At 36.2% G+C, this 23,608-nt stretch overlaps 2 protein-coding genes across 3 annotated transcripts in view; both read left to right on the forward strand.

Moving 5' to 3' along the window:
- The window catches only part of LOC108289749 (fibroblast growth factor receptor substrate 2), a 48,786-nt gene extending 37,977 nt beyond the window's left edge, over positions 1-10,809 (forward strand). For both annotated transcript variants that reach the window (XM_017509282.2, XM_017509283.2), the window contains exons 3-7: positions 4,979-5,070; positions 6,304-6,490; positions 7,244-7,402; positions 7,753-7,916; positions 9,361-10,809. In XM_017509282.2, coding sequence (XP_017364771.1) covers positions 5,005-5,070; positions 6,304-6,490; positions 7,244-7,402; positions 7,753-7,916; positions 9,361-10,311 — 1,527 coding nt within the window. In that variant the 5' untranslated portion in view covers positions 4,979-5,004 and the 3' untranslated portion in view covers positions 10,312-10,809. The remainder of the gene's footprint in view (positions 1-4,978; positions 5,071-6,303; positions 6,491-7,243; positions 7,403-7,752; positions 7,917-9,360) is intronic.
- A 391-nt stretch (positions 10,810-11,200) lies between these two features.
- Positions 11,201-21,640, forward strand: LOC108289748 (fibroblast growth factor receptor substrate 2-like). The gene is made up of 5 exons (XM_017509281.2): positions 11,201-11,570; positions 12,804-12,990; positions 13,744-13,902; positions 14,253-14,416; positions 15,861-21,640. Exons 1-5 carry the CDS (start codon positions 11,400-11,402, stop codon positions 16,809-16,811), a joined length of 1,632 nt encoding a protein of 543 aa, XP_017364770.1. The 5' UTR covers positions 11,201-11,399; the 3' UTR covers positions 16,812-21,640.
- Positions 21,641-23,608: the final 1,968 nt, after the last annotated feature.

Raw genomic sequence — 23,608 nt, forward strand, 5'->3', positions numbered from 1 at the left:
GCTCCCCTGTGTCTTGATTAGCCCTTCTCTTTCCTTTGTTTTTCCTGTTTTTAAAACTTTGTTGATCTGTTGATTATAAGCCTGCATAAATCTATGTCATCTTAACATATATAACTCAAGTAATATATTCTCTTTTCAATATGTTCACACCCTTAACCCTCTCTACTCCTTATTTTTTCAAACAGTTCTTGAAAGGCCAATTTCCATCCTCTAGGGACTACCTCCTTATCTTCCACTTGCTCGTTGCAGTTTGGTATCTGTCCCTGCCATGCATGGATGGTGCCTTCCTGCTTGATGCTTAGGTTTTTTTTGTTTTGTTTTCTTTGTGTGTGTGTGTGTGTGTGTGTGTGTGTGTGTGTTTTACCTTCACTGGCTTCTCTCTACATTTGTATTTCCCCAGAATTTCAACCACAGACCAGTCTTCATACCTTGAACCAATGTCTTCTATTTTAGAGCTTCAAATACTACATGTGTTCTAATGTTTTGCCTTCTCCCTTAAACACATTCTCATGTACTTAACTATTACACTTGGCTGTTTACTGGGCCCTCAGTTTAATGTATCTGAACAAATCATTATCACTTCCTCTTGAAGACTACAGTTTTTTGCATATCAGGTAATAGGACCGGCACCCTTTGCCATGCTGGAAACTGCCTCTTTCTTCCATTATGTCAAGTCAGTTCTTGGTGCCACTAACTTTTCCTCTTAAATTTATTATTTTCTTGTTTATTCCTACCATTGCTGCTCTTGTTTTAGGTTTTTATCATATTTCACTTTTTAATAATCCCAAACTGATTTCCTTTCCTCCGAGCAAAACTCCTACTTAAATTTATCCTACAGATAGTTATATTTAAAATGCACTTCTGACCATCTCACTTTCTTACTTAAAATACACGGTGGTTTTCCATCATGTGTAGGATAAATTCCTTTCTCCTTGGCATGACATACAAGGCTTTCATATTCACATATTAGGCATTTCAGTAATTATTGTTGTACTGAACTGAAACAGTCAGCGTGGACAGAGTTACCAGGTAGGTTGCACCACCACTCATATAAATCATGTATCACTTAATGATGAAGACACATTCTAAGAAATGTGTCATTAGACAATTTTGTCAGTGTGCAAACATCATAGAGTGTGCTTACACAAACCTAGATGTTATAACCTACTATATACCTATATGGTATAGCCTATTGCTCCTATTCTACAAATCTGAGCAAGATTACTGTACTGAATACTGTAGGCAGTTGTAACACAGTGATAAGTATCTGCATTTCTAAACATAGAAAAGGTACAGTAAGAAAACTATAAAAGAGAAAAAAGTGGTACGCCTGTATAAGGCACTTGCCATGAATGGAGGTTACGGAACTGGAAGTGTCTCTTGAGTGAGTTGGTTAGTAGTGAGTGAATGTGAAGGCCTAGAATGTTATTGTACACTACTGTAGACTTTATAAAACTGTACACTTAGGCTATACTGTTTGTCTAAAAAGTTTTTTTCTTCAATAACAAATTAACTTTAGCGTACTATAACTTTTTTATGTTATAAACTTTTTAATTTTTGAAACTTTTGACTCTCTTGTAATGATACTTGGCTTAAAACATATACATTCTACAGCTGTACACAAATAATATTTATATCCTTATAAGCTTTTTTCTGTTATTAAAATTTTTAATTTTTTTTTACCTTTAAAACTTTTGTTAAAAACTAAGACGACACAGACACACACATCAGCGTGGGCCTATACAGGGTCAAAATCATTCATATCAATATCTTCTCCTACATCTTGTCCCACTGGAAAGTCTTCAGGGGCAATAACATGGAGCTTTCATCTAGGAAAACTGTGCTTTCTTCTGGAATACCTCCTGAAGGACTTGCCTGAAGCTGTTTTGCAGTTAATTTTTTTTTAATAAGTAGAAGGAGTACACTCTGTAATAATAGTAAGACATATAGTGTCGTAAATACATAAACCAATTACACAGTCATTTATCATTATCAAGTATTATGTGCTGTACATAATTGAATGTGCTTAACTTTTATACACTGGCAGTGCAGTAGGTTTTTTTTAATACCAACTTTATCTCAAACACATGGTAGTGTGTTGCACTATGAATGTCTCTATTATCCCTTTACTTAAAATTTTTATATTACCATCCTGTAAGTTATTAATATTAAACATTTACTATTTTTTAAGAAATTAAATGTTTATCAAATATGTGCCATGTCAGTCAGTACACTTAGTGCCCTGGAAAATGAAAAAGACAAGATTTCCTTTTTTTTTTTTTTTAAGGTTTCCTGTGTTTCAAGAGATCACAGCAAAGTGGATGGTGCAGAAAGACAGGCCTTGCAATAGGATGTGAGAAAGGTCATGACAGTTATGCCCATTCTATTGTGGGAACACTAGAGGCAGGCTAGCTTCAAGTTCATGTGAAGATCAAGGCTCAGATCTAGAGAACATGTCCCTAGCTTGTTCAGGCTGCTTTTTGGTTGGACCCCATTTGTCTTCCAGCCTACCCTGTAGTCCAGTCATACTGAACGGCTCACTTTCTCCTGAATGTGGTGTGACCCTTCATGACTTTTGTCTGTCTCCAGTGCTTATTTCACTTTTTTTGCTTAGTACATTGTTTCTACTCACCTTTTAAATCCGAACTCAAATAGTGCCTCCTGTCCTGCCTAGCCCAGAAAGTTAGGTGCTCCCTTTCACGTGCCCGCAGTACTCTGCTCATATCCTAAGGTTCATCACAGTATATTATCTGCATTATCTGTTCGTGCGTGCTCTCTCTCTCTCTCTCTCTCTCTCTCTCTGTCTCTGTCTCTCTCTCCGCCCCCAACTCCCTCCTTCCCTCCCTCCCTCTCCCCCGCCGTCTCCCTCTCCCTCCCTCCCTCCCCCATGACACTCACAGCTCTTCAGAGACAGATGGTGATCTAAGTGTCCTTGTACTATGATACCTAGCTGGCATATTAGTTAAAGTAAAATACCAAATATCATGAGTCTTAATTAACTTTACTATTATATGTTATCATATACACTTTTGGTTTATACACTAGTACACTTTTTCATTTTCTTTTTTTTTTTTTTGAGACGGAGTTTCACTCTTGTTGCCCAGGCTGGAGTGCAATGGCGCGATCTCGGCTCACCGCAACCTCCGCCTCCTGGGTTCAGGCAATTCTCCTGCCTCAGCCTCCTGAGTAGCTGGGATTACAGGCATGCGCCACCATGCCCAGCTAATTTTTTGTATTTTTAGTAGAGACGGGGTTTCACCATGTTGACAAGGATGGTCTCGATCTCTTGACCTCGTGATCCACCCGCCTCGGCCTCCCAAAGTGCTGGGATTACAGGCGTGAGCCACCACGCCCGGCCATTTTCTTAATACTTACACCAGCCAGGCATCCTTCACATTTGTTTAGTACAGTCCATTTAAATCACAAAGGTTCTATAGACTACTATATGCTAGGTCTTGTGTTAGGTACTAGGAATGTAAAAATGAGTAAGGTTTATTCCTGCTGGCAAGGGGCTCACAATGGAGGAAAGAAGACAGAGAAACAGACACCTGTCACAATTTCTACTCAGTATGAAGTGTGATAGATGCTGTGATACTAGAAAGCTCAGAGTGCTTTGCGGTAGGCATGACAATGATACATGGTAAGTATAACTCACCTAGTTGCTTGGAGTCAGGGAAAGCGTCCCAGATGAACTGCACTTTGAGTTGAATCTTGAGAAAGGAAAGAAGCAGAAAGGGAGCAGCTTGGAAGGATGTGAGAGACCAAGGTGCTCTGGGGAAACTGCAGCTTGTTCATTCTGATTCGACTAAGAGTAGGGCTTCAGACAGAGAACAGGGGAGAGTCTAGACTGGATCTGTAGACAGGGTTCGGATTGTGTCTGATCAGACTATCATACTTAAGCGTTTAAACTGTTATACTGAAGGTAGTGGAGAGCCACTGAATAATTTTCAGCAAGTTTTAATCAAATTTATGTTTGTAATGTTATGTTTTGTAGCTTCTGTGCTTCCTTCCCTCCTCCTTTTTCATATATTTTCATATTCTATCTGATTATTTCCCTTATTTGTAAGTGATGCTTTAATGTTTTCTTTCTCTGCTCAGTTGGAGTATTCTTAAATACTCAATGTCAGGTATATAACCACTTATCTCTAACCATCTATGGGAAAGAAGTATTGAATAGACATACTGTATCAGTTTTGCCAGTGTTCTGTGTGTTACTTTACTGCTTAATTTTGAGTTGTCTTTCTCTTTTACTAATGTGCTATTCGAAATTTGATTTTCTTTTAATTACCAAATTGATTTTGTTTTAATTACCTGTTTAATTACCAATCTTGTCTTGTGGAGACATAAAAGATACTACAATGAGTAACAACAGTCAAAATACCTGCCAAACCAGAAATTCACCATCCCTTTGGTGATTTTTTATTTAAAGAAGAACAAGCATGGTGGTCCTGTAGTCCCAGCTACTCAGGAGGCTGAGGCAAGAGGATCACCTAAGCCCAGGAGTTTGAGCCCAGCCTTGGTCAGCATAATGACCGTCTCTGTCTCTCTGTCTCTCTCTCTGTCTGTCTGTCTCTCTCTCTCTCTAAAGAAGAGCATGAAATTCCTAATAAGCCACAAAGGGTCAATTCTGTTATTCCAATATTCTTAAACAAAAATTAATTTTTTAAATAATATTATATATATGAGACCTTATGTAGGTTTGTTTTTTAGATAATTTTAGAATATGTGGCCTTTGCAAATTTAACTAGAAATTTGAGATTTGTGTGACATTATTAATACCTCACAAAATTTATCCTTATTGTTACTGAGTAAAATCAACTAGCTAGTTGTGTAAAATCTAGCTACAGCCATATACCTTGTTGGGCTTAATTTTCTGCATCAAAATAATGTTTGTGTTAGATGATTTCTAAAGTGTTTTTCTGTTTACAATTTTTGTATCCTTCATCTAATAAATTTTTCCAAATTATTTTTCATGTAGTACACACATGGTCTTCTGAAGAAGCCATGGGTAGCTGTTGTAGCTGTCCAGATAAAGACACTGTCCCAGATAACCATCGGAACAAGTTTAAGGTCAGTAAAACTGGTTGAGTTATATATCTTACTGCCTACTTGGATGTTCTTCTTTTATTTCACTTAACTGATCTTACTCCTGGCTTTTATCACCAAACTCTTCTATTTCCCTTTCTTTCTGCCTTGTCTTTTCTTGATTTAATAAATGATGACAACATTTTCTTAGTACGGAATTTTTTTTTAGTTTTCCTTTGATCTCTTCTATCTAATTAGCCATACAATTCTGGTAACGCTGTCTTTAAAGTACCATTTCACAGGGTGGCTTTTCAGTCAAATCACTATCTGTCTTTCAGTTATTATTTTCATGCATGCCTGCATGATTTTTTAACTGGACTCTTACCTCAAGTCACCCTCTGATTCATCCTGTAGTCACCATCAAATTAATCTTCTTCTTTCATCATTCACTAACCTGTTTGCCAAAACTTCTGTGCTGTTATGTTACCTATAGGTTAAATACTCCCATAGTTGTTTTGTGTCTCATAATCTGACCTCGATCTGCTATAAAAAATAGCCTTGATCACACAAACCTAGGTGTAAGTCTGTTACTTTATAAGCTTCGTGACCTTGGGCAGGCTACATTATTACTAAGTCTTACTTCCATTTTTTGTACAATGTAGTCTAGGATTGTTATGAGTGTTAAATGAGAAAAATTATACATATAAAGCTCTTTTCTCACTCCCAGGGGAATAGTAACTTCTCCCTAAATGTTATCTACTATTCTTAGTCTTTGGATGTTTTCTGAAGCTCAGCAGTACAAAACCTTTGCTTATATGAACTCCATGCCAATCTTATTTTGGTCTCTTTGAAAGGTACTTTCTTTGTTCTGCTTTAACATTGTGTCTTCATGATGTACCCTGTATCTCCTGACCCACTACATTTCCCTTCTTATTTTATTTTGTGAGTAAATTTAATTATACTAGCAGTCCAGCTAAAGGCCTTCCTCCTGTTATGTGAAGGTGTCTCAACAGCCTTAGACCACAGTTCCTGCCTTCTGCAACCTCTGTTGCATTCGTCACTTGATCATATATGTTTTGTGGTTTGTATATTTTGTTTCCTCAGTGGAAATATAAATTTCTTACTGATCTGAACTGAGTGTTACACTGCTACGTAGACCATGGCTGACACACACATTATTTGATGAATGAACTAACAAATTACAAATAACTAATTAGCAACAATGCATTTTCCTGACAAATTGGTGAAATATTTGTATGACTATTAACATTTTTTTAGGTCATTAATGTGGATGATGATGGGAATGAGTTAGGTTCTGGCATAATGGAACTTACAGACACAGAGCTGATTTTATACACCCGCAAACGTGACTCAGTAAAATGGCACTACCTCTGCCTGCGACGCTATGGCTATGACTCGAATCTCTTTTCTTTTGAAAGTGGTCGAAGGTGTCAAACTGGACAAGGTAGAACCTTTGTTTTTTTCCCAAATATTATATTTGAAATATTGCTTTCAGCTATTTTATATAAAAAGAATATTTTTTTCTCCTGAAAAAAATCCCAAAATAAATAGGTTGTTAAGAAAAGATATAGTATACTATGTATTCATTTATCAAGTTTTTATTAAGCATATTGTCTATGTGGGAAATTTTGGCTCATGTTAACTTTAAGATTTTTTAGTAAATGATTAGGCCTGCTAAATTGACTAAGTGTCTTTATCATTGGTTTTTTTTACCACCTGCTACTTGAATGGCTTTGACAAGTTACAAGAGTTCTGTTGAATGTTAAGTTTCTTCTCTATAAAATGGAAATGGTAATACCTATCTTATACTTATTGTAATAATTAAACAAGATAACGATTGGAAAACACCTAGGGACTTTGCAAGGGGCCTGTTACATGGGAAATGATCACCTTGGAATGGTGAGTTGGGCTCCCCCTGCTGTTAAAAAACAGACTAGCGTAACTGTGCAGGTCTTGATTTCATTAGCTTTATTTTGGGCCATCTCCTTTAGATGAATGAAAATTATTCCGTAAACTTTTGGCAGGGGTTTGTTTTGAAACAGGGAATAATCAGTAATTTGTCATATATTTATTTAAAAGGGATTTCTTACTCTTGGTGCATAGAATGCTTACTTTACAATTCTGCTCTTTGTCAAGTCTTCCTATAGTTTTTTTAAAGGTATATTAACTATTTTTCCCTTTTGGTTTATATTTGTAGGAATCTTTGCCTTTAAGTGTGCCCGTGCAGAAGAATTATTTAACATGTTGCAAGAGATTATGCAAAATAATAGTATAAATGTGGTGGAAGAGCCAGTTGTAGAAAGAAATAATCATCAGACAGAATTGGAAGTCCCTAGAACACCTCGAACACCTACAAGTAGGTACCCATTTTTCCTCTCACATTTTGAGTAACAGGTCTTTAGTTGTAAGCTATAAATTATGGATATTTAGTCTGTAACACACTGGAAATCACCATTGGATAACAGAAGTATAATGATTGTCAGTTTTCAAAAACAGCTGTAATTCTAAGTACATCAAATATTTTAAAAATGAAAACACTATTTCATAATATCTAAAATATGGAGTAGGTGGGTAATACTATTTCTGATTTCTGCTGTCTTGGCAGAAAGACCTTCTATAATCCTCTCAGTACAGATTCGATTCTTACTAATTTTTATTCTCTTTGCCCTACCCTGCTCTTCCTTAAACCAATAAACAAAAATTCAGCTCCAGGATTTGCTGCTCAGAACTTACCTAATGGATATCCCCGATATCCCTCATTTGGAGATGCTTCATCCCATCCTTCAAGCAGACATCCTTCTGTGGGAAGTGCTCGCCTGCCTTCAGTAGGGGAAGAATCTACACATCCTTTGCTTGTGGCTGAGGAACAAGTAAGCATGTGCTACTGTGTAACAACAGCAATAATGATTCTTCAGAGTTAGCTGTGCTAATACTGGAAGATTTTATTCAGCTTGAAATTTAACTTTCACTGTTTGTAAATTACTTTCATAGTGAACAGTCAAAGGAAATAGCATATATTTGCTGGTGTAAACTCAAATACATGTGGGTATTCAGGGGAACTTACCATTACAGTAGCTTGTGGGTTCACAAGAGAGGTGTATCTATAGACTAAGAAAGGCATAACTTATGGTCAGTTCTCATTATAAGAACCTCCAGTGGATTAAGAGATTATGCTGCTTTTCATACTTTAGTCATTATAGTCAGTGAACTACTAGTAGGAAAGTAGATTTTGCTGTTAATGTTATGGAGTTATTTAGTGTTCCTGAGTATTCTGGTTTTCATGTGTGGAATGAAGTATCTGGTTCAAACCTCTGTATTAATTAGTTATACTTAGGTTTTGTAAACCGTATGTCACATTAAAAAGTTTTTAGTGTTTTTAAAATCAGTTTCTTTGTGTTCTTTACACAGTGAGTTCTTATATTATTTACTGTAATTACATTTTTTCTTGTTTTGCATTTATTTTTGAATCTTTAAACTTCTATATATAGTCTTCTAAATATTTTTATATTATCTCCCCGCAATATCATTAAGCTTTTATAAATAGTGATAGTTTCTTACTAGGTGGCATTTATTTTATATCTATGCATTTGATAGAACTCTTATTAAATCTAGCAGAGTTTATCTCCTTATACAGTCAGATCATCAGTAATTAAGGATAAATTTATCTCTTCCTTTTCAAAGTTATTATTTCTTATTTCTGAGTCATGTTTTAATGCTTTGATGAGAACCTCTACAACAGCAACAAAATGGTAATCTCTATTTTGTTCCTGATTTTTATTTTATACATAATATTTATTTTGTTTAACTAGCAGATATAATGCCTGTTATTTTATTTTTTTAGATGAAATCTCACTCTATCGCCCAGGCTGGTGTGTAATGGTCCAGTGTCGGCCCACTGCAACCTCTGCCTCCCAGGTTCAAGCGATTCTAGTGCTTCAGCCTCCCAAGTATCTGGGATTACAGGCATCCACCACCACGCCTGGCTAATTTTTGTATTTTTAGTAGAGTCAGGGTTTCACCATGTTGGCCAGGCTGGTCTTGAACTCCTGACCTCAAGTGATACACCCACTTCAGTGTCCCAGAGTGCTGGGAGTACAGGCTTTAGCCACTGCACCCAGCCTGCATGTTATTTTAAAGTAGTTATTCTTTTATCAAACTAGGAAGACATTTCTATAATTTAAAAAAAAAAAGGTGCAAAAGTTTTGGAGTAAGAGTACATTTGGAGAGAAAAAAGTTAATAAAATTAACTGATATGGCCAGGCTTTTTTCATTCTTTTAAGTAAGTTAACTAATTCACTTTCTGTTTTGGTTTAGGTCCATACCTATGTCAACACTACAGGTGTGCAAGAAGAGCAGAAAAACCGAATAAGTGTGCATGTTCCATTGGAGGCAAGGGTTTCTAACGCTGAAAGCAACACACCAAAAGAAGAACCAAGTAGTATTGAAGACAGGGATCCTCAGATTCTTCTTGAATCTGAAGGGGTCAAATTTGTTTTAGGGCCAACCCCTGTTCAAAAGCAATTAATGGAAAAAGAGAAACTGGAGCAACTTGGAAGAGATCAAGTTAGTGGAAGTGGAGCAAATAACACAGAATGGGACACTGGCTATGACAGTGATGAACGAAGAGATGCACCCTCTGTTAACAAACTGGTGTATGAAAATATAAATGGGCTATCTATCCCTAGTGCCTCAGGGGTCAGGAGAGGTCGTCTGACATCCACCAGTACCTCAGATACCCAGAATATCAACAACTCAGCTCAGAGAAGAACTGCATTATTAAACTATGAAAATCTACCATCATTGCCTCCTGTTTGGGAAGCCCGCAAGCTAAGTAGGGATGAAGATGACAATTTAGGACCAAAGACCCCATCTCTAAATGGCTACCATAATAATCTAGATCCAATGCATAACTATGTAAATACAGAGAATGTAACAGTGCCGGCAAGTGCTCACAAAATAGAATATTCAAGGCGTCGGGACTGTACACCAACAGTCTTTAACTTTGATATCAGACGCCCAAGTTTAGAACACAGGCAGCTTAATTACATACAGGTTGACTTGGAAGGTGGCAGTGACTCTGACAACCCTCAAACTCCAAAAACGCCTACAACTCCCCTTCCACAAACCCCTACCAGGCGCACAGAGCTGTATGCCGTGATAGACATCGAGAGAACTGCTGCTATGTCAAATTTGCAGAAAGCACTGCCACGAGATGATGGTACATCTAGGAAAACTAGACACAATAGTACTGATCTGCCCATGTGAGCCTGGAAAGCATTATGTTGTTTGCACCTTTGTGAAGTTTTTAAAAATGAAGATGCAAGTGCTTCATTTTCATTTCTAAACACTAACTCCTTTTATAGACTGATAAAATTTTTTCTGAATATTTCATGTGCATCTTTAACTAAAGGGAATTAATGTAGAGCAGGTACTCCTTAAAGAACACTAATTTCATTATATACTACTCATTGTACAGCAGCATTCCTGTTTTCACAGTGCCTATTTAAAATGAGAGTTGAAGTGAATGACATGCTGGTTGATTTTTATCAATATTATGGACTTATGCATATCTTTCATGTCTAAGTCATGCTTGGCTTTTAAAACTTTTTATAAAGCCTCCTGACAATGTGCATTGCTAACAGATAACTATAGGCTTTGAGAGTAATGCTCATAGATTCACTCTTCACAGTATGTGGCCTCCAGCATGTAACATGAGGAATTCTTTATTTCATTAATTAAAGGCTTTTTGACTTGAGCCAAAACATANGTTTAATTACCAATCTTGTCTTGTGGAGACATAAAAGATACTACAATGAGTAACAACAGTCAAAATACCTGCCAAACCAGAAATTCACCATCCCTTTGGTGATTTTTTATTTAAAGAAGAACAAGCATGGTGGTCCTGTAGTCCCAGCTACTCAGGAGGCTGAGGCAAGAGGATCACCTAAGCCCAGGAGTTTGAGCCCAGCCTTGGTCAGCATAATGACCGTCTCTGTCTCTCTGTCTCTCTCTCTGTCTGTCTGTCTCTCTCTCTCTCTAAAGAAGAGCATGAAATTCCTAATAAGCCACAAAGGGTCAATTCTGTTATTCCAATATTCTTAAACAAAAATTAATTTTTTAAATAATATTATATATATGAGACCTTATGTAGGTTTGTTTTTTAGATAATTTTAGAATATGTGGCCTTTGCAAATTTAACTAGAAATTTGAGATTTGTGTGACATTATTAATACCTCACAAAATTTATCCTTATTGTTACTGAGTAAAATCAACTAGCTAGTTGTGTAAAATCTAGCTACAGCCATATACCTTGTTGGGCTTAATTTTCTGCATCAAAATAATGTTTGTGTTAGATGATTTCTAAAGTGTTTTTCTGTTTACAATTTTTGTATCCTTCATCTAATAAATTTTTCCAAATTATTTTTCATGTAGTACACACATGGTCTTCTGAAGAAGCCATGGGTAGCTGTTGTAGCTGTCCAGATAAAGACACTGTCCCAGATAACCATCGGAACAAGTTTAAGGTCAGTAAAACTGGTTGAGTTATATATCTTACTGCCTACTTGGATGTTCTTCTTTTATTTCACTTAACTGATCTTACTCCTGGCTTTTATCACCAAACTCTTCTATTTCCCTTTCTTTCTGCCTTGTCTTTTCTTGATTTAATAAATGATGACAACATTTTCTTAGTACGGAATTTTTTTTTAGTTTTCCTTTGATCTCTTCTATCTAATTAGCCATACAATTCTGGTAACGCTGTCTTTAAAGTACCATTTCACAGGGTGGCTTTTCAGTCAAATCACTATCTGTCTTTCAGTTATTATTTTCATGCATGCCTGCATGATTTTTTAACTGGACTCTTACCTCAAGTCACCCTCTGATTCATCCTGTAGTCACCATCAAATTAATCTTCTTCTTTCATCATTCACTAACCTGTTTGCCAAAACTTCTGTGCTGTTATGTTACCTATAGGTTAAATACTCCCATAGTTGTTTTGTGTCTCATAATCTGACCTCGATCTGCTATAAAAAATAGCCTTGATCACACAAACCTAGGTGTAAGTCTGTTACTTTATAAGCTTCGTGACCTTGGGCAGGCTACATTATTACTAAGTCTTACTTCCATTTTTTGTACAATGTAGTCTAGGATTGTTATGAGTGTTAAATGAGAAAAATTATACATATAAAGCTCTTTTCTCACTCCCAGGGGAATAGTAACTTCTCCCTAAATGTTATCTACTATTCTTAGTCTTTGGATGTTTTCTGAAGCTCAGCAGTACAAAACCTTTGCTTATATGAACTCCATGCCAATCTTATTTTGGTCTCTTTGAAAGGTACTTTCTTTGTTCTGCTTTAACATTGTGTCTTCATGATGTACCCTGTATCTCCTGACCCACTACATTTCCCTTCTTATTTTATTTTGTGAGTAAATTTAATTATACTAGCAGTCCAGCTAAAGGCCTTCCTCCTGTTATGTGAAGGTGTCTCAACAGCCTTAGACCACAGTTCCTGCCTTCTGCAACCTCTGTTGCATTCGTCACTTGATCATATATGTTTTGTGGTTTGTATATTTTGTTTCCTCAGTGGAAATATAAATTTCTTACTGATCTGAACTGAGTGTTACACTGCTACGTAGACCATGGCTGACACACACATTATTTGATGAATGAACTAACAAATTACAAATAACTAATTAGCAACAATGCATTTTCCTGACAAATTGGTGAAATATTTGTATGACTATTAACATTTTTTTAGGTCATTAATGTGGATGATGATGGGAATGAGTTAGGTTCTGGCATAATGGAACTTACAGACACAGAGCTGATTTTATACACCCGCAAACGTGACTCAGTAAAATGGCACTACCTCTGCCTGCGACGCTATGGCTATGACTCGAATCTCTTTTCTTTTGAAAGTGGTCGAAGGTGTCAAACTGGACAAGGTAGAACCTTTGTTTTTTTCCCAAATATTATATTTGAAATATTGCTTTCAGCTATTTTATATAAAAAGAATATTTTTTTCTCCTGAAAAAAATCCCAAAATAAATAGGTTGTTAAGAAAAGATATAGTATACTATGTATTCATTTATCAAGTTTTTATTAAGCATATTGTCTATGTGGGAAATTTTGGCTCATGTTAACTTTAAGATTTTTTAGTAAATGATTAGGCCTGCTAAATTGACTAAGTGTCTTTATCATTGGTTTTTTTTACCACCTGCTACTTGAATGGCTTTGACAAGTTACAAGAGTTCTGTTGAATGTTAAGTTTCTTCTCTATAAAATGGAAATGGTAATACCTATCTTATACTTATTGTAATAATTAAACAAGATAACGATTGGAAAACACCTAGGGACTTTGCAAGGGGCCTGTTACATGGGAAATGATCACCTTGGAATGGTGAGTTGGGCTCCCCCTGCTGTTAAAAAACAGACTAGCGTAACTGTGCAGGTCTTGATTTCATTAGCTTTATTTTGGGCCATCTCCTTTAGATGAATGAAAATTATTCCGTAAACTTTTGGCAGGGGTTTGTTTTGAAACAGGGAATAATCAGTAATTTGTCATATATTTATTTAAAAGGGATTTCTTACTCTTGGTGCATAGAATGCTTACTTTACAATTCTGCTCTTTGTCAAGTCTTCCTATAGTTTTTTTAAAGGTATATTAACTATTTTTCCCTTTTGGTTTATATTTGTAGGAATCTTTGCCTTTAAGTGTGCCCGTGCAGAAGAATTATTTAACATGTTGCAAGAGATTATGCAAAATAATAGTATAAATGTGGTGGAAGAGCCAGTTGTAGAAAGAAATAATCATCAGACAGAATTGGAAGTCCCTAGAACACCTCGAACACCTACAAGTAGGTACCCATTTTTCCTCTCACATTTTGAGTAACAGGTCTTTAGTTGTAAGCTATAAATTATGGATATTTAGTCTGTAACACACTGGAAATCACCATTGGATAACAGAAGTATAATGATTGTCAGTTTTCAAAAACAGCTGTAATTCTAAGTACATCAAATATTTTAAAAATGAAAACACTATTTCATAATATCTAAAATATGGAGTAGGTGGGTAATACTATTTCTGATTTCTGCTGTCTTGGCAGAAAGACCTTCTATAATCCTCTCAGTACAGATTCGATTCTTACTAATTTTTATTCTCTTTGCCCTACCCTGCTCTTCCTTAAACCAATAAACAAAAATTCAGCTCCAGGATTTGCTGCTCAGAACTTACCTAATGGATATCCCCGATATCCCTCATTTGGAGATGCTTCATCCCATCCTTCAAGCAGACATCCTTCTGTGGGAAGTGCTCGCCTGCCTTCAGTAGGGGAAGAATCTACACATCCTTTGCTTGTGGCTGAGGAACAAGTAAGCATGTGCTACTGTGTAACAACAGCAATAATGATTCTTCAGAGTTAGCTGTGCTAATACTGGAAGATTTTATTCAGCTTGAAATTTAACTTTCACTGTTTGTAAATTACTTTCATAGTGAACAGTCAAAGGAAATAGCATATATTTGCTGGTGTAAACTCAAATACATGTGGGTATTCAGGGGAACTTACCATTACAGTAGCTTGTGGGTTCACAAGAGAGGTGTATCTATAGACTAAGAAAGGCATAACTTATGGTCAGTTCTCATTATAAGAACCTCCAGTGGATTAAGAGATTATGCTGCTTTTCATACTTTAGTCATTATAGTCAGTGAACTACTAGTAGGAAAGTAGATTTTGCTGTTAATGTTATGGAGTTATTTAGTGTTCCTGAGTATTCTGGTTTTCATGTGTGGAATGAAGTATCTGGTTCAAACCTCTGTATTAATTAGTTATACTTAGGTTTTGTAAACCGTATGTCACATTAAAAAGTTTTTAGTGTTTTTAAAATCAGTTTCTTTGTGTTCTTTACACAGTGAGTTCTTATATTATTTACTGTAATTACATTTTTTCTTGTTTTGCATTTATTTTTGAATCTTTAAACTTCTATATATAGTCTTCTAAATATTTTTATATTATCTCCCCGCAATATCATTAAGCTTTTATAAATAGTGATAGTTTCTTACTAGGTGGCATTTATTTTATATCTATGCATTTGATAGAACTCTTATTAAATCTAGCAGAGTTTATCTCCTTATACAGTCAGATCATCAGTAATTAAGGATAAATTTATCTCTTCCTTTTCAAAGTTATTATTTCTTATTTCTGAGTCATGTTTTAATGCTTTGATGAGAACCTCTACAACAGCAACAAAATGGTAATCTCTATTTTGTTCCTGATTTTTATTTTATACATAATATTTATTTTGTTTAACTAGCAGATATAATGCCTGTTATTTTATTTTTTTAGATGAAATCTCACTCTATCGCCCAGGCTGGTGTGTAATGGTCCAGTGTCGGCCCACTGCAACCTCTGCCTCCCAGGTTCAAGCGATTCTAGTGCTTCAGCCTCCCAAGTATCTGGGATTACAGGCATCCACCACCACGCCTGGCTAATTTTTGTATTTTTAGTAGAGTCAGGGTTTCACCATGTTGGCCAGGCTGGTCTTGAACTCCTGACCTCAAGTGATACACCCACTTCAGTGTCCCAGAGTGCTGGGAGTACAGGCTTTAGCCACTGCACCCAGCCTGCATGTTATTTTAAAGTAGTTATTCTTTTATCAAACTAGGAAGACATTTCTATAATTTAAAAAAAAAAAGGTGCAAAAGTTTTGGAGTAAGAGTACATTTGGAGAGAAAAAAGTTAATAAAATTAACTGATATGGCCAGGCTTTTTTCATTCTTTTAAGTAAGTTAACTAATTCACTTTCTGTTTTGGTTTAGGTCCATACCTATGTCAACACTACAGGTGTGCAAGAAGAGCAGAAAAACCGAATAAGTGTGCATGTTCCATTGGAGGCAAGGGTTTCTAACGCTGAAAGCAACACACCAAAAGAAGAACCAAGTAGTATTGAAGACAGGGATCCTCAGATTCTTCTTGAATCTGAAGGGGTCAAATTTGTTTTAGGGCCAACCCCTGTTCAAAAGCAATTAATGGAAAAAGAGAAACTGGAGCAACTTGGAAGAGATCAAGTTAGTGGAAGTGGAGCAAATAACACAGAATGGGACACTGGCTATGACAGTGATGAACGAAGAGATGCACCCTCTGTTAACAAACTGGTGTATGAAAATATAAATGGGCTATCTATCCCTAGTGCCTCAGGGGTCAGGAGAGGTCGTCTGACATCCACCAGTACCTCAGATACCCAGAATATCAACAACTCAGCTCAGAGAAGAACTGCATTATTAAACTATGAAAATCTACCATCATTGCCTCCTGTTTGGGAAGCCCGCAAGCTAAGTAGGGATGAAGATGACAATTTAGGACCAAAGACCCCATCTCTAAATGGCTACCATAATAATCTAGATCCAATGCATAACTATGTAAATACAGAGAATGTAACAGTGCCGGCAAGTGCTCACAAAATAGAATATTCAAGGCGTCGGGACTGTACACCAACAGTCTTTAACTTTGATATCAGACGCCCAAGTTTAGAACACAGGCAGCTTAATTACATACAGGTTGACTTGGAAGGTGGCAGTGACTCTGACAACCCTCAAACTCCAAAAACGCCTACAACTCCCCTTCCACAAACCCCTACCAGGCGCACAGAGCTGTATGCCGTGATAGACATCGAGAGAACTGCTGCTATGTCAAATTTGCAGAAAGCACTGCCACGAGATGATGGTACATCTAGGAAAACTAGACACAATAGTACTGATCTGCCCATGTGAGCCTGGAAAGCATTATGTTGTTTGCACCTTTGTGAAGTTTTTAAAAATGAAGATGCAAGTGCTTCATTTTCATTTCTAAACACTAACTCCTTTTATAGACTGATAAAATTTTTTCTGAATATTTCATGTGCATCTTTAACTAAAGGGAATTAATGTAGAGCAGGTACTCCTTAAAGAACACTAATTTCATTATATACTACTCATTGTACAGCAGCATTCCTGTTTTCACAGTGCCTATTTAAAATGAGAGTTGAAGTGAATGACATGCTGGTTGATTTTTATCAATATTATGGACTTATGCATATCTTTCATGTCTAAGTCATGCTTGGCTTTTAAAACTTTTTATAAAGCCTCCTGACAATGTGCATTGCTAACAGATAACTATAGGCTTTGAGAGTAATGCTCATAGATTCACTCTTCACAGTATGTGGCCTCCAGCATGTAACATGAGGAATTCTTTATTTCATTAATTAAAGGCTTTTTGACTTGAGCCAAAACAGAAGTACCACACCTCCTCTAGTACCAGTCAGCTCCTTTGCCTTCATTGTTACTAGAAAGAAGCCTGTGTCCATGAATATGGTTTGCTGTTGGTGCATTGAAAGGCAGGAAGGAGACAAGATTTTCTATTTACTCATCTCATGATGTCATTTGAAGGGCATGTCCAGATATCTTACTCAGAATTATAATAGGCTCAAGAATTAGTCTCAGGTCACTTTACCCAAAAACATTTGAAAATCTGAACCACGATCTCTTGGAAGTTTCTCTCCTATAGATTATTGACAACATATTGTTTTCTGGAGGCATTTGTGCCATTAGGTTTTCATTTGTCTTCGATTTTTTCTTTGGTGTTCGGGATATCTTATTTTTGTTGCCGTATGTCCTTTTCAATTTAAAATGTTTGAGTTTGTATATAGTTTTGAAATTGGACTATGTGTTCATTGTTGTTTAGTTTGCATTTTTGTCAAAGTACGGTTTTGAAGGCTCATTTGGAACTTACTGTTATTCTATAACAGGGTTGCCCTTGTCCAGTATTTATTTATATGCTGTTTACTTTTCAAGTTGATAAAAACAGTTTCTCAATTCTAAATTTCCTGTGTCCATAGGTGATCTATTTAGCAACTGAGAAAAAAAAGGAAGATACTTTTAACATGCAAAGTTCCCTCCAGGCGTACTGTGTTTTCTCCGTGGGCGCTCTCCCAGCACTTTAGCAGTAACTCCCCAGCTGCACGCTGCAGTCGTACTCTGCCTACTCTAGCGTTCCTCAGCTCTGCTGTCCTTTTCCTTGTAGCTGGATCTTTGATTATCCTTTGATTTCCATGAAATGTTAATATTGTTGCCAGCATAGCAGGTACAGTGGAAGTCTTGTAGCAATGAGATTGTGTCACAATTTAGGATTTAAAATGAGTTAAAGTTTATATAAATTAAAGAGTCTCCATATGTCAAACTCTTGGAAAATCAAAGATGTTCCAATATCCTAAACACTAGAGAATACGAGAGAAGGTAGAGTGGGAAAAGGTTAGATAACCTTGCAAAATATTTTACTATTTTCTCTAAATATGAGGAAGTTTGAGATTATGATCTGGATCTACCAGATGTAACAAAGGTTAATTTAGCATGAAAAAGTTTTAGTCATATTAGCATCCATCCTATTCAGTAAATAAACAAATCATAGGACAGTGATGGATTAGCAGAACAATAGAGTGGGATCATTATAAAGAAAATAAATTATTAAAGGTGTCTTTATCGTTTTTAGTGCCATATTTAGTGTCTTTTTTGTAAATCAGTATCAGTGTCTTTTATCATTCTATGTGCATAGCAGGATTTTCTTTTCCCCCTTTTGTTGCCCCATGAACTTGGTGCTTATTACAGTGTTCACTGTTCTCTTAAAAGAGAGCAGTGGTATAGGTGTGCAGTTTCCCTGATGCAGGTTCCATTTTTAATATATTGTTCCACTTATTCTTTCTTCTAAGTAAATTACTAATTGTGCCAAATTTATGTAATAGTTTTTGTAATGTGAGATAAGAATTACAATGGAACCAATGCACATAGTTTTTTCTGAAACAAGCAGTCAAGGCAGAACATTAATCTCCAAATGAAAGGGCTGATCTATTTATTCATTTTGGAGGTTGGATACTTTATTCTTTCTTTCCGTCATCCTTTTCATTGTTTCCTTCAGATTCTAATTAGTTTTTCTTTTTTTAAGATAACTCCAATATAATCATTGCTGTTAATGCTTTAAATACTATGTGCTTTAAAAATGAAAATGGGACCAATTTGTCTGCTAAGAATTTGATTTTAGGTACTATAAGAGTATTAGGAAGTTATATACGACTGGTGTTAATTTCTAGTTGTCTTCTAGAAATCACTTGTGTTCCTATTTAATAAAAGGTAATTTAGAATACTACTTGTCCTTTAGAGTAGTTTAGTAATGGGCATTAAGCTGTGTCCTGGAAGGATGTACCTATTAGTAGGTGCATTTTAGAATGAGATATTAATATTTTATTAGCATATAATTGTGGCCATATGTCTCTGATTTTCTGAGGCAGATCTAATTTTAGATATTCTGTTAGTAGACCATGTGATCCTTCTTTTTGGTTTTGGAAATATAATCACTGTTAATGTTTTCCCTCCAAATAGAATACTGTTTTATCCATATAAATCATAACAGCATCTATCCCATGCCAGGGTTGGAAACTGATATTGGTATTACCTGTGTTTTTTCTTTGTGTGTTTTATTTCCCAGTTTCATCTTCTTTTAAAAATGAAAATATGGTGCCTTCCCTCCCTCCAGGAAGATTGGCAAATAGTTCCTTTTATTTACTGCTGCTGTGGAGTGATGAGATATGCACTTTACTCTTGAAGATTCAGCAAAAAGCTTTTCACTTCCCAGTATATCCAGAATACATCACATCTGGGACTTAGGAAAATTTGCCAAGCAATCCTTGTTTTTATAGATATTAATGTTGATCCCCCCCATTCAATGTTATAAGAACAAGTCAAGCTAGTGTTTGTTTATCTCCTCTCCCTCCCCAAAACTGTGGCACAGCATATAAAAATGTACCTCAATAATGTTCTATTAAAAATGGGACAGGGGCCTTATGTTTTCATAATTTCCCAACAATGTGCCACCATATTTTTGCCTCAAGGTAAAGGTTTTAACAGACTAAAAAGTACTTCCCAATTCCCTGTGCTATTTCTAACCTATGATGCCCAAGTGTTTTGTGCAATGTGTAGTGTGTGTGTATAAATACATATATTCTTGAAATAGACATACCATCAGAGACATCATTCACAAGTAACTGATGTATTGGTATCTCATTCATATTTCTGATGTGTGAGGTATATGGTACTAATTACCTTTTCCTTGATGTTTGCCAAATTTGAATAAAGACATTGGTACGAAATTACAGAATGTAAAGAAAATGTTTTTGGCTTGAAAAATTAACAAATATTTTATGACATACCACAATATACTCTGCCCAAACCAGCACCCTATCTATCTTTCCTGTTCTTTACATCCCTGTTCCCCATCCCTACTTCCTCATTTTTTGGGGGTATAACAGTTCTTTTGTAGCATCCTTATAATTGCAATTCTATGGCAATTGGACAATTATAGCATGGAAACAGACTGGTATTAATAGTACAGTAGTCACCAGTGTGCCACATTTGCATTAGTAATGCAAAATATACATTTTATAAGGAACAAACTTTGTGTTATGTTTTATTTTCATTACATTGTATAATATTGTAAGATTATTGTATGTCCTAATTTGCATTATAAATGTTTTTTTCCTACGTAAAGGCATAAATATAGCAACTTTGTATAAAGGTAGCTTATTAGATTTTTAATTTTTTCTTTTATAAAAAATGGTCTAACAGTGGGACTACCATTGCCAAATTGTACATGAAATATGAATTTTACCCCCATGGTTAACTTCTTTTATAAACATTCCATATTTCTCTAATAAAAGATATAAGTGATACTATACTATGCATAAATTGTATCTTAATGCTGTTTCAGATCAGCATTTTAAATTTTGGTTTGCATTTTTACTATTGGCAAAACGTAACCACTGTTAATTAAAATAAAACCTTGTATATGTAACAACATAATTTGCCCTCTATCCCTTCCCACCCTTTGTTCTCTATTTCTCCCTATCAGTGCCAACTTCATACATTTTGTAGCATGGCAATAAAATGTAACTTTTACACTGAGGCCGAGTGTGGCTTTTTGGAGGAAGTGGGGATGGGATGATTGCTCTCTAGTTGTCCTTTGCATATGACTCTCTTTGCTGTATAAGCCGTGTCATCAGGCACGAAAAGTTCTCTCATACACGATGTAAACATGCTTTTAAGGACAAGTGTGAATGTGCTTTTAAACTTAATTTTTGTCATGACAACTAATTTTTTTTTATCTTTGGAGAAGTCAGAGTTCTTGAAGTACAATCAAACTTTTATTAACTGGAGTACTTTTAATAAGCTAGTAATTGAATTTAGTTCAACAAGGGCTAAGCAACACATTTTTAAAATCCTTATTTATTATAGAGTATTAGTATACTTTACTGTCCTACAAATTATGTAAAATATGGTTTAATCTTAGATGACTTAGGATTTTGCAATGCCTTACTGTTGTCATTTTGGCATAAATATCCATGATGAGGTACTCAAGTTGATACTGGAAGCTGAGCTGACCATACACTAACCTGAAGCATTCATGAAAAACTGCTTTGTTGAATAAAGTCTGATTGGAGTTCTTTTCATGCTCACTTTCCCCTTATTGCTGAAAGTAGATTGCAATAAAAACCCCAATAAAAAGTTTGGTTGGATATTTGCTTAAAGTTTTATTGTATTTATATTTCACATATTGCTTGAAACTTTGACATTTTCTTTTCTAGTCTCATAACACTGCCTCTATTTTCAAAATGAACATATAATAAGATATTGAAATGAAATTGCAAATATTTGACAGGCTCTGTATGAAGTTCTCAGCTCTGAGACTTCAAACCTGTCTTTAGCCACTGAGTGACATTGCAAAGCCTTAGTTGAGTACAGGTCAAGTTTAAAATTATTTAAACAATGAAAGGGATGGACATGTCCACAAATGATTGATGTAACTGGCATGATAAAGACACACACAAAGGACGGGCATTCAACTCAGCCTAGGGGTGGTTTTCAAGCAAAGCTTCTTGGAGGGGGTGATCCCTAAGGTGTTTTGTCGAAAGCCTTTGTAGCTTAGAGAAAGAGAGGATGTCTTAAGGAGAAGGGATAGCATGTGCAAAGTCAGAGGTATAGAAATACCATGACATTCAGTGGTTGCAAGAGGTTCCAAATGACTAGCACATGGAGGGCAAAGGCAGGGTAGGGGTATAGAGAAGAAAGGAGAAATGAGAAACACATCACACAGAATCCTAAAGAGCTTTTGTTTAAATTAGGTGAGAGAACTTGAAGGATTTTAAACACCAGAAAAATGATAGTTTAGAAAGATTACTCTGACAACATGGGTACTTGAAGGGCACAGTATTTTAACAACGCAGGGAGACTGGTTAAGAGGCTTTTTTTCAGAAATGGAGCCAGATCTGATAAATGCCTATTCAAAGGCATTGTTAGAGGACCGTTTAGATTGTTTATTGCTGTGCAACAAACCACCCTAAAATTTAGTGGCTTAAAGCAGCAATCATTTTCTTTCTCAAGTTGCTATAGATCGGGATGGGCAGGGCACACCAGAGACAGCTTATCTCGTACGATGTCTGGAGGCCTAGCTTCCTCACATGTTTTGTGTCTTAGCTAGTATGGTTCGAGCAGCTGAGGGCTGGCTGGACCAGTTCAACCAGGTCATGTCTGGTACTTCAATTCTAGCTGTCTTGTTTTCCTTAGTTTTCTTCCCTGTAGTCTTGGGTCTTTCTTCATGCGGTCTTACATGGCAGTTTAGGGTTTCCAAAAGCACAAAAGTAGAAGCTGCTAGGCTTTCTTGAGGTCTAAGCCCAAAACTGGCACAATGTCATTTCTGTTGTATTTTGTTGAATTATGCTAGATCATGTAAAGGCATAAATATCAAAAATGTAGTTTATTCAGGGCCACCAATGTAACAGAGGGCCTAAAGGAGGAAGAATCAACACTTCTGATTGACAAGGGAAATGACAGAAATGGAGGGGTCAAGGATGACCCCAGTTGTCTGGTTTAGGTGACTGTGATGGTTGATGGTGTCAGTTCACTGAGATTTAAAATATATTTGGGGGCTGGGCATGGTGGCTCAGGCTTGTAAACCCAGCACTTTGGGAGGCTGAGGCAGGCGGATCACCTGAGGTCAGGAGTTCAAGACCAGCCTGGCCAACAAGGTGAAACCACGTCTCTAGAGGTTTGAAGAGAAAGATGGTGGGTTCCACCGGGGACTCAGTTCATGGTCTGTGGGTCACCTACATGGAGATGTCTAGTAGGTGGTAGGATAGATAGATGGTTTCTGTCAGCAGGAATTTCCCCAGTGATAAAGCTGGACAATCTTTTTAAAGACAATTTTTAAAGATGTTATAAATGACAGCCCTCCAGAATACCCTGTTTTATTACAACACTTCTCACAACTGTACAAAACAAAGCTTCACTCAAACTAGCCAGGCTCAAAGCACAGAAATGGAAAGCTAGGTATTTCTACCTTACCTCTCTCTCTCCCGTGCTGACATTCATCCCTTTCTGTGCACAGCCATAATAAAAGCTAACATTTACATAGTGCTTTTTATTTATTTATTTATTTATTTAGACCGAGTCTTACTCTGTTGCCAGGCTGGAGTGCAACGGTGCGATCT

This window comes from Cebus imitator, unplaced genomic scaffold (assembly GCF_001604975.1).
Source record: "Cebus imitator isolate Cc_AM_T3 unplaced genomic scaffold, Cebus_imitator-1.0 Scaffold414, whole genome shotgun sequence".
Lineage (NCBI taxonomy): Eukaryota > Metazoa > Chordata > Mammalia > Primates > Cebidae > Cebus > Cebus imitator.

What these genes read in the sequence shown, in the direction of transcription:
- LOC108289748 (XM_017509281.2), top strand. Translation starts at nt 11,400, where the DNA reads ATGATTTCTAAAGTGTTTTTCTGTTTACAATTTTTGTATCCTTCATCT. An exon ending in AACACCTCGAACACCTACAA is followed by an intron (nt 13,903 to 14,252) that starts GTAGGTACCCAT and finishes ACAAAAATTCAG; the next exon opens with CTCCAGGATTTGCTGCTCAG. An exon ending in TGCTTGTGGCTGAGGAACAA is followed by an intron (nt 14,417 to 15,860) that starts GTAAGCATGTGC and finishes GTTTTGGTTTAG; the next exon opens with GTCCATACCTATGTCAACAC.